This window comes from Bos mutus, chromosome 10 (assembly GCF_027580195.1).
Source record: "Bos mutus isolate GX-2022 chromosome 10, NWIPB_WYAK_1.1, whole genome shotgun sequence".
Lineage (NCBI taxonomy): Eukaryota > Metazoa > Chordata > Mammalia > Artiodactyla > Bovidae > Bos > Bos mutus.
The window spans coordinates 11,506,229-11,517,862 of record NC_091626.1 but is presented as its reverse complement, the minus strand read 5'-3'; the positions used below and the strand labels follow the sequence as shown (position 1 = coordinate 11,517,862).

The 11,634-nt window shown below is 46.1% G+C and overlaps 1 protein-coding gene across 1 annotated transcript; it reads right to left on the bottom strand.

Moving 5' to 3' along the window:
• Positions 1-29: 29 nt before the first annotated feature.
• On the bottom strand, positions 30-4,874 carry SLC51B (SLC51 subunit beta). Its single transcript, XM_005899964.3, has 3 exons — positions 4,105-4,874; positions 2,948-3,038; positions 30-242 (listed from the first exon to the last, which is right to left on the bottom strand). The coding sequence occupies exons 1-3, from the start codon at positions 4,199-4,201 to the stop codon at positions 38-40; spliced, it is 393 nt and encodes a 130-aa protein (XP_005900026.1). The 5' UTR covers positions 4,202-4,874; the 3' UTR covers positions 30-37.
• Positions 4,875-11,634: the final 6,760 nt, after the last annotated feature.

Genomic DNA, 11,634 nt, shown 5'->3' with positions numbered 1-11,634 from the left:
TCTGTGAACACTCCGGGGGCACTGCCCTGCACCCTGACTAGCTTTCAGGTTCTTGTGGGTCTGGAAGACGGACCCGCGGCACATCACTGCATTTTGCCTCCATTTCTCCCTGAGCCAAAGTTGGCTTTTCAGAGAGCAAAGTCTCTGTTAGGATGGTCAGGTTCTTGTCATCTTTGTTTCCACCCTCAGCCAAGTACAGGACTTCTGGAGTTTGTTTTTCCGGTGGCAGCTTCTTTTGATTTCTAGGAGGAGAGAAACACTATTGATTGTGGGTTCCCTGTATGGGGGTATCTAGTGGTTGGAGCAGTGGTTGGGGCTCCCAAGTGGGTTAGCAAGTTTGAGGGGGTAGATCCAGTACACAGTTCTGGAAACAGTCTGGGGAGAAAGCTGAAATGGTTTGATAGGTTTTTGGCAGAGAAACATCTTAGACTTCTCCATGCATCATCTTACCAAACCCGCAGTGCCATCCGTGAACTCAGCTACTGTTGCTTCTCTTGCAAGTGACATAATATCTCAGAGGGGCCTGAGGAGCATGTGCCTGGGTCATGCATTTCTCTCCTGACTCCCAGTCCTGTGTTCTTTTCACCAAGCTATACTCTCATCCTGCTTAGTATAGTCCTTATACCCCATCCCTACCCTCACTCCACTCCATCCCTAGATGGAAATTCCTACCTAATCCTTCTGCCTCTAGGTGCTTATGTCTCCAAACCGGCCCACGCACACCAGCCATGATTCCAGAGTCCTCAGCTCAAGTACCTTCACTGGCTCCCCACTGCCCACTTCTGGAACCTGGCATCCAAGATCCAGCCTTCCTACCAGTAACTTACCCAAACATCTTCCCTCTGAGGTGGTTCTACTCCAAGTCCCCACCCCTAGATCTCCTAGTGGAGAGACCCCGCCAGGGTTTGAGCTGACTGCCCAGACAATCTGTTTGGGTCACAGTCAGATGGGGAACATCTGACTGTCTGCTGCTCCTGAGGACAGCTGCCTTGTCTCCGAGGTGACTTTGCCGAGGCGGATGCTTCCTGACAGTCTAAGAGAGGAAAATTCACTTTCTCAGAGGCACTACCCCTCTGGGTCCTTCTAGCAGACTGATCTCACTAAAACATAAACCTTTCATGTCCCTGTACAAAGCTCTTCTCTGGCTCCCCAGTGCCCATGAGCTAGAACCTGAAAACTCCTTAGGGAGCCCCCAGGGCGTGTACACTCTGGGCCCTGCTGCCTCTTGACCTCCCCTTCCTCCCGCCCCCAGAGTCCACACTACAGCCCCCTGGGCCCTCCTGCTCCTCCCTTGAGCTTGGGGTGTGCTGTCCCTTGGTCAGCACAGCCTCCATCTCTTTTTTGCCCTCAAGTCCCTAGATCCCACCTCTGTATATCCCACAGTCATCACCTGTCATTCTCAACTACAGTTGTCTCCCTACCAAACTGTCAACTCCATAAGACCGAGGCTGAATCTATCTTGTCTAGCCCTGTGGTCCCCATTCTCGGCATAGAACCTGGCCCACAGCAGTGCTCGGCTTATTCTGTGGAATGAATGATGACTGAGCTGTAGCAGTTCATAACGACTAGTTACTGATGTGAACGAAATAACTGAGTTCTTTCTTTCTGGCTTTATATCAAAACTATGAGGAGGATTCATAGATGACATAAGATACAGCATAGGAAGAAGAGCTTGGACGTTGGCCAATCCTTCCATGGATCCTCAGTGAGCTTAATCTGTACAGTGGGACTAAGTAACTTGTGCCAGCCCCACTTTACAGGGCTGGTTTGATCAAGTGAGAGAATGTGAAGGTGCCTTCAAAATTGCAAACCATGATACAGATCTGAGGAGGGATTCTCAGTATTACTGTTTAAAAGTTACTGCTAGTTACTGCTGCTGCTGCTGCTAAGTCGCTTCAGTCGTGTCCGACTCTGTGAGACCCATAGACTGCAGCCTACCAGGCTTCTCCGTCCATGGGATTCTCCAGGCAAGAACACTGGAGTGGGTTGCCATTTCCTTCTCCAATGCATGAAAGTGGAAAGTGAAAGTGAAATCCCTCAGTCATGTCTGACTCTTAGCGACCCCATGGTCTGCAGCCTACCAGGCTCCTCCATCCATGGGATTTTCTGGGCAACAGTACTGGAGTGGGGTGCCATTGCCTTCTCCCACTGCTAGTTACTAGGATATAGTAATTATTGAATGAATGAAGGAATGAGTGAACCAATTATTTGTTGAATAACTTTTAGAATCTGACACTGAGCCAGTTGCTTGGGGAAGCAAAGTTGAGTCAAATGTAGTTCCCGCCCTCAAGGAGCTTTCAAAAGTTAGTCCTGGACTCATCCAGAGAGTTTAACAAAATGCCAGTGCCCAGGTCCCCTCCCCCACAGACCCTCTGCATCAGAATCTTGTGTTTAACATTCTTCCGCAGGTGATTTGTTTGTTCATCCAGGGTTAAGGAGTATTGTTGTCATAAAAATGTCAGAATTACCCAGGAGTCCCAAGTAATCTCAGGTCTCTATCCATGCCCTGCATTTGGCCTTGGAGTAGCACAAGGTTTTCCCATGTAACCACATCCCTAATTCTGCAAAAGCCCCCACTGAGCACTCCCCACAATCCTATAAGGAAAGAATCCATCACGGTTGCCATTTATAGAAGGAGAAGCCAGCCTGGAGGTACTGCGTGTCTTGCCCAGCTAGTGAGTGGCAGAACTGGAATCTGAACCCAGCCTGTATGACTCCAGAGCCAGTGATCCTGATTTCTGAGACACACCAGCCCCCACCCTGCTTGCTGGCCAGGGAATGGTCATCGGGGATAGCTGCTAGTTTTTCTGCAGCTTTGGGTTCTCAAACAAACAAAACCCTGCAGGCTGCATTTTGTTGACCCAAAGGGTGGACAGCCAAGGTCTCTAGATGACCCCTCTTTAGATTTCCCCACCCTTCAGAGACCACCCCTAGACCAGCTCCTCACCTGTTTGCCTGGATGTTCCTTCCCAAGAGGATGAAGCTTATTATGACCACCAAGGCTGCCAGGACGAACATGGAACAATTCCAAGGAGTTGCTGGGGAGGGACATGCAGGATGGAGCCTTGAGGACAGGCCGGGTGCCCCTCAGGCCCCTAACAGACCAACTCACAGCATCAGCTTCCCCCTGCTGTGGGCCACATATTGTAGAGAGAGACTAACCAAGCTGAAGATGAGCCAGGGAACTCCTGGTCCAAAGTAGGGGATAGGGGGAGAAGAGATCTCTGCTCCAAAGAAGTTCTCATCTACCTGGGGGAGACAGCACTGCAGTGGGATAATAATAGTGGGGAAAGGAGGTGTGTAGTGAAGATAAACTTCACCATCTTCAGAGTTTTGCTAGGGGCTGGCCAAGTGCAGTACAAGGGAAAGGAAGGGAGGGAGGAAGGGAAGAAGGAAGCAAGGGAGGGAGGAAAGAAGTGAGGGAGGGAGGGAAGAAAGGGTGGCAGTTAAATTAGATTTGACAAGCTGCCTGCAGATAATACATAAAGTAGCTCATCTGAGTTTGGAGAATCAGGATCTGTCCATACCATACCCAGATGAGGCAGCATCTAGCTTCAGAGCTTTTGCATTTACTGTTCACTCTACCAGGAATGCCTTTCCCCACATAATCTGCATGGCTAATTCTGTCACCTCCTGAAAGCCTTTATTCAAACATCAGCTTCTGAGGGAGGCCTTCCTTGACCACATTACATTCCATGGCTGCACACTTCCTATTCCTTTCTTGGCTTAAATTTTCTCCTTATTACTCATTTCACCAGCACGCTATGCATTTTAGACATTTGCTGGTTTTCCTCTTTCACTAGAAGGAATGCGCTATGAGGGCAGAGATTTTTGTGTTTCCACTTCTGTAACCCCCATGCTGAGAACAGTCCGTGGTGCACAGAAGGAACTTAATAAATATTTGTGAATGACAGGATGGATGAGTAAATGAGCGACCAGACCCGAGGAAAGGAGAGCGCAGTTTAGCCAGGCCCCTCTGGGTAGTGCGACCCTCAGCCTCAGTTCTTGCCCTGGAGGAAACGTGCAGCCTGCCGTGGAGGAGAGGACCATGATGGGGGCTTCAGCCAGGAGAGCGCACCTCCACCACCCATCCCCGCCGCTTACCGTCCTCTACTCGGAAAAACCAAAGCATTTCTTCCAGCAGCTCCAGAGGCACCTCGGTCATGGGTGGGGCTCCGGTTAGCTTCTCACTGTAGTTCATGCCCCTGCTCCTGGTTGGGATATGTTTCTGACAAGGAAGTTCTCAGACCCCTTCGCTCCCAGCTGCTTTCCTGGCCTACTAAGGTTATGACCCTTGGCAAAGGCCTGAAGACTCCTGGAAACGAAGAACGGAGCATGAATGGATATCCCACCCCAACTTACTCTCCCCTCCCTGCCCAAACCCTGGGCCCAAACTCTGCCTCTCCCTGGGCCCAAAGTTACAGGACTGAAATAGCTGGAACTCCCGGAGCAGGTGGGGCCTGAGCAGAGACCATAGAAGTGGGAGCCACTCAAATCTTTATTAAAACTCATTACACGTGGGGAGGAGCACTGACGCGGGTGTGGGAAGGACTGAGCCACTGATGGGCTGTGGGACCGACTCTTGCAGGGTCTCTCCAGTCTCGCCTGCCGAGCATCCCCTCGAGCGTCTGCAGTCCACCCACTCCTTCACTAAGTTTCCTTAGCAGCGGATTTTCCTGTGCTGGCCAATCACAGGTGCCTGTCTCCCCCACGTGATGAAGGCTGGGCCTATCACCGTCTCTCTCCTGGATATCAAAATACCCAGGACCCAGAGTGGAGAATGGTGAAGTGCCAGACAAAGGTAGCTGCTGGTTAAATTTGGACCATTACAGTTTAATATAGTCCTAGAGGTCGGAGGAGCATGGTAGGCTGCAGTCCATGAGGTCGCTAAGAGTCGGACACGACTGAGCGACTTCACTTTCACTTTTCACTTTCATGCATTGGAGAAGGAAATGGCAACCCACTCTGGTATTCTTGCCTGGAGAATCCCAGGGACGGCGGAGCCTGGTGGGCTGCTGTCTGTGGGGTCGCACAGAGTCAGACACGACTGAAGCGACTTAGCAGCAGCAGCAGCAGAGGTCCTAACAAGTGCTATAAGGAAAGAAAAGGAAGTGTAAAACTTGATAAGAAAGAGTTAAAACTCATAATTTTCAGATGACAAGATCATCTATTAATACCTAGAAAAATAAACAATAGAACTAATAGATGCATTCACTGAAGTTGCTGTATACAAGCTCGAAATAGTATTTCTCCCATTATTAGTGAAACTGGAAAATTAAATAAAAAGAAGATCATTCACAGTAGCATCCCAGCATCCCACAGTAGCACAGTAGCATATGAAGAATTTTTGGGAGGTGGGGGCTGTGCTGCAGGGCATGTAGGATCTTAGTTACCCAAACAGAGATTGAACCTGTGACCCCTGCAGTGGAAGCATGGAGTTCTTAACTCCTGGACCACCAGGGAAGTCCCTTGAAGAACATTTTTTAACTCTAGAACAAGATAATAATAATAAATGATCTGAATAGAGTGGGATTTATGTTTTCAGACAGGATAAACTTACTAAGATATCAGTTATCCCCAACTAAATCTATAAATTCAATGCAATCTCAGCCAAAATTCTAACTGGATGTTTTTTGAGGACCTTGATATACTTATTCTAGTATTTATATAGACAAAGTAAACTGCAGAGTCAGACAGAACTGAGCACCTAAACATCGAAAAAAAGACGAAGAGGGGAGACTGGCCCCATCAGATGTTGAGATGTATTATAATAAAAAATGTGGTTTTGACATAAAACCACGTCATTATGCCAAGGCATGGGAACAGAGATTTCATAGAGACCTATATTCATGCAGAAACTTAATATTTCCAAGGTAAGGATAGCTCTGCTGACCAGTAGGGAAAGGAGGAATTGTTTAGTAGATGGTGTCAGGAAAACTGGTTCACTCTATGGAGAAAGGAAGACCAGTTGCACATCTAGGGGTTTCCCAGGTGGCTCCAATCCACCTGCCCATGCAGGAGATGCAGGTTCAATTCCTGCGTTGGGACGATCCCCTGGGGGTGTAAATGGCAACCCATGCTAGTATTCTTGCCTGGGAAATCCATGGACAGAGGAGCCTGGAGTCCTTGGTCACAAGAGTTGGACACGACTAGCACACATCACGCACAGATGCACATCTAACGAACAACACACACAAAAACAGACTCCAATATTAAAGGCCTAAATGCAAGAGGAAAAAGTGCAAAGTTAATAGAAGTAGGGTGCTGCTGCTGCTAAGTCACTTCAGTCGTGTCCGACTCTGTGCGACCCCTCAGACAGCAGCCCACCAGGCTCCCCCATCCCTGGGATTCTCCAGGCAAGAACACTGGAGTGGGTTGCCATTTCCTTCTCCAATGCATGAAAGTGAAAAGTGAAAGTGAAGTCACTCAGTCGTGTCCGACCCTCAGCGACCCCATGGACTGCAGCCTTCCAGGCTCCTCCATCCATGGGATTTTCTAGGCAAGAGTTCTGTAGTGGGGTGCCATTGCCTTCTCCGAGAAGTAGGGTAGCACTTCTTAAAACCATACAAGCTTAAGTCACTGGATAACAACAGAAAACTGTTGAATTTGATTACATCAAAATAAGATGATCTGTTCAGTGAAGAATACTATCAATACAGTAGTAAACACATTTCTGATTGGGATAAGATACTTGTGATGCTTAAAACCCAGAAGAAACTGATATCTAAAATGTACAAAGAATTCTAACAACAGGAAAAAGACTAGAATCCTAATAGATAATATAAACAGGCAGTTTACAAAATAGGAAACTCAAAAGGCTAACAAGCATATGAAAATATGCTTAAACTCTTTGGAAATCAGAAGAATGACAATTAAAATGAAATGAAACACCACTTGACATCTATTAGACTGGCGTAGTTTGGAAGGTGGATAATGCCAGGTGTTGGTGTGGTTCTGGGGCTGTAGCCTTATGCCCTGCCAGGGTGTGTAGACTGGGGCAGCCATCTAGAGAGCACATTAGTCAAAGTAAGTGTACACATGATCCAGCAGTTCTTCTCCTGAGTGTATTCATATCCTGAAAGTATCCCCAAGGATCATAAGGGAGCATGCAACACCATTTATGAAAATTCAAAATACATGCATACAAAAAATACACATTTTACAAAGACATATTTTTAAAAAGAGACATTCAACACATTAGATAATTATCTCTGGTGCGGGGATGGGCATGGGAGGGAGAGGGGAGGAAAAGGGGTCAGAAGTGGAGATCAAAGTAAAGGGTTTTGAACAAACCAATCATGAAAACATGTCATAGGGCTAAGAGGACAACAAGGCAAAGAGAGGCCAGAGGCCATCTCAGAATCCCCCCAACTCTTGATGTCCAATCCAAAATAGCCTTTGCAGGCTCAGCCAGGAACATCCAAAAACAACTGGATGGCAAGCAGCCAAACAAAAAAACAAGGTACTAATAAAAAGACTGACGTCAGAGTTTTCTCCAACTCTAAATGCTCTGAGAAAACTGAACAAACATCTACAGATTTTGAAGGAAAATATTTTGATACAAATATAATACTGAGCCAAGTTTTCCATATATGAGTCATCATTCACATGCCAAGGGCTTCCTGGGTGGCTCAGTAGTGAAGAATCTGCCTGTAATGCAGGAGATGCGGATCTGATCCCTGGGTCAGGAAGATCCCCTGGAGAAGGAAATGGCAACCCATTCCAGTATTCTTGTCTGGGAAATTCCATGGACAGAGGAGCCTGGAGGGCTACAGTCCATGGGGCTGTACATGAATCGGCTACAACTTAGCAACAAAAGCATCACTACACTACTAATGTGCCAAGACAGAGATGGAAGTCAGGGAAAAAGAAAGATTTTTTTTTAAAAAGAGTTTCACAGACTCAGATGCCCACTACCTACTTACGCATTTGAAGGATATATATATATATATATATATATATATATATATATATATATATATACATATACACTGAATAATGGAAAGACAAATTACAGGGATGGCCAATCAATGTGATCTTGTGTTCCAGCTCCAACTTCTCCAGAGCACTTGTTAAGGGTTGTGATCTTCTGTCTAGTCTCAGATGCAGGAATACCTGGATTAATTGGTAATATTGGCCACAGACCCCTGTTGCATATGCGGAACATGCACCCCCTCCCCCGATATACACCCACAGAGAAAAGAACACGGAGGTCGAGATGTCAACACCAGCTCCCTCTAGGGAAGTGGGCTGGGGTGTAGACCCATGGGACATCCACTCTGAACACTTCTGTACTGTATACCGGAGAAGGCAATGGCACCCCACTCCAGTACTCTTGCCTGGAAAATCCCATGGACGGAGGAACCTGGTAGGCTGTGGTCCTTGGGGTCGCTAAGAGTCGGACATGACTGAGCGACTTCACTTTCACTTTTCACTTTCATGCATTGGAGAAGGAAATGGCAACCCACTCCAATGTTCTTGCGTGGAGAATCCCAGGGTGGGGGGAGCCTGGTTTGCTGCCATCTCAGGGGTCGCAAAGAGTCGGACACGACTGAAGCGACTTAGCAGCAGCAGTACTGTATACATTTCTCCTGAGTACCTACTACCTTTGTGAAAATGATACATGTAATTACATTTTAAAATGTATATATTTTGTATGTATATTCTAAAAACACATATTTTGTATATTTGTGTGTATTTTAAATGTATGCAAATATTAGCCAAAGAAAATGAAAACACCAATTCAAATGATACATTCACTCCGATGTTCATAGTAGCATTATTTACAATAGCCAAGATATGGAAGCCACCTAAATGTCCATTGACAGATATGGATGAAGACGTGGTACACCTGTACAATGGACTCAGTCATAAAAAAGAATGAAATCTTGCCATTTGCAACAGCATGGATGACTTGGAGGTATGAGGCTAAGTGGAATAAGTCAGGCAAAGAAAGACAAATACTGTATGGTGTCACTTATATATGGAATCTAAAAAACAAACTAGTGATTATAACAGAAAAGAAAGAGACTCACAGATACATAGAGAACAAACTAGTGGTTACTAGTGGGAAGAAGGCAAGGGAGGGACAAGAGGGGGTAGGGGATTCAGAGATACAGACTACTATGTATAAAATAAATAAGCTACAAGGATATATTGTACAGCACAAGGAATGCAGGCAATAGTTTATAATAACTATAAACAGAGTATAACATTTCAGAATTGTGAATCACTATGTTATACGCCTGAAACATATAATATTGAAATCAACTATACCTCGATAAAAAAAAAGTATGTATCAATTGTATTTATACCTTTCTGGACCAAAATTCCAATTTTGGATGTTAAATTAGTGGAACTAATCAACATGTCAGTTCTTCCCAATGTGATCTAAAGATACAGGCAGCCCAAATCAAAATCCCAGCAAGTTATTTTATGGATATTGACAAACTGAATTTCAAGTTTATAAGGAGAAGCAAAAGGCCCAGGATACTCAACACAGGATTGAAGGAGAAGAACAAAGTTAGAGCACTGATGCTACCCAACTTCCAGACTCACTTTAAAACTCCAGTAATCAAGACAGTGTGGTACTGGAACTAATCAAAAAATGTACACATCTGCATGTGGACTGATGCCCACAGTGGAATGTATGTTTTTAAACATGCATAGTATTGTTATAATAAAAATATAGCAACACATGAAACAAAATGATAAGATGGATACACGTTGGCCCTCTCTATGTTAATGCTACAGAAACAAAGGCCACATTACCCTCAAAGCACTTATCCAGTTTTTTCTACAGAGTATAGCAGTAATATCTCTGAATTTTTAAAAAATTATTAGCTAAATGTCATGATTTATTTGCATTTCACTTTTCTGTTATTGTCTTTTTCCTGCTTCTGGTTCCCATCCAAGATATCGTATTGCATTTAGTCGTCATGTGCTCTTAGGCCCCTCCAGGAGATTCCTGCTTTATTTATATTTTTATCTTTCTTTTTTATTTTTCTTTTGAACTTTTAATTTTGTATTGGCGTATAGCTGATTAACAATGTTGTGACAGTTTCAGGTGAACAGAGAAGGAACTCAGCCATACATATACATGTATCCACTCTCCCCCAAACATCCAGGCTGCCACATAACATTGAGCAGAGTTCCCTGTGCTATACAGTAGGGCTTTGTTGGTTATCCATTTAAACATAGCAGTGTGTACAGTGTCCATCCCAAACTCCCTAACGATCCCTCCCCTGGGCAACCATAAGTTCTGTTTTCTCAGTCTGTGAGTCTGTTTGTTTTGTAAGTAAGTTCATTTGTATCATTTCTTTTTAGATTCCACAGATAAGGGATATCACAGGGTATTTCTCCTTCTCTGTCTGACTTACTTCACTCAGTATGAGATGCCTGCATTTTAATCAGAGCTTAACCACCTGCCCCTGGACATGATTCCTGCCAAACACCTGGCACCCGCCACCCCATTCCCGCGGCAGGCTGAAGACACTCACCCTGGGTCCCGGGTTCCGAGGACTCGTCTGGTCTGCTGGCGGGAGCAGCACTGATTTCTCTCTTCCTCCTCCTCCTTTCAGGGGACACTGGTTGGTCTCTGCACCGGAGCTTCCCGCATAGCTGTCACCTGGGGGGCAGTGCGGCAGAGCCTGTGGCAGCCAGGCCCATTTGGGAGCTCTGCATTTAGCACACGCCCATGCCTGGAGCCTCCTTTGTCACTCCGGGGTGACTGACCTCTTGAATGAGTGGCCGCTGATGGCAAACAGGCTCCATCTGACTTTCACAGTCAGCAAGAACCAGGAGCCCGATACTTTCCTTCTTATCTGTTGGCCTCAGGTAACAGGAAAACATCCAAACCCTCCTGCCAGCCCAGAGGAACGGGCTGGGGAGGACCCTCTGTCCGGAGCGCCATCATTGCAGGGGGATGTGTGCTATGCCCACGCTGGAGCTCTATTTCCTGGTGTTAGCAATATTTAACCACCGAGCAGGGAGCCAAGGCTGGCCTTTTACAGCCTCTGCTTTCTCACAGCGAGGGTCATGGCCTCATGTGATATCCTCACAGGAAGCTATAAAATAAGACCTTTGGAGGGCTGGGGGTGGGGAGGCAAGACACGTGAGGCTGTGTGGGTGACCCAGAGAGGAGGAAGCAGGTCAGCGCTGTGTAGCAAGGGCTTGGTGGGGAGGTAGGAGCGAGGTGTCCCCCAGCCAAGCCAGACACATTCAATTCTGATCATCAGTGGGCTTTTCTACCTACCAGCTCCTTGCATCTCCAAAAATCCTTAGAGCTGGCTTAGCAAGGAGTAGGGTTCCCATTTCCCACATGACAAAAGAGGTTGAAAGAAGTCACATGACAGGTGCAAGCTCCTCTACGAGTTAATACTGGCCAGCGGTGTGGACAACAGAGAAAAGGAGGTGCAATGGGGACCTAGGGCCTGAATGGAACTCCAGCTCCTCCTCATTCCGTCACTCATTCATTCAATAAATATTACTCGAACACCTACTGTGGACACAAGGTAAGCAAGACAGGCAAGGTATCTAGTCTCCTGAAGCTCATACTCTAGGGGACAGACAGCCCACAAAAAAGTAAGTAAAACAAATAATTTCAACTAGTGACAATTTCTGTGAATAATTTCA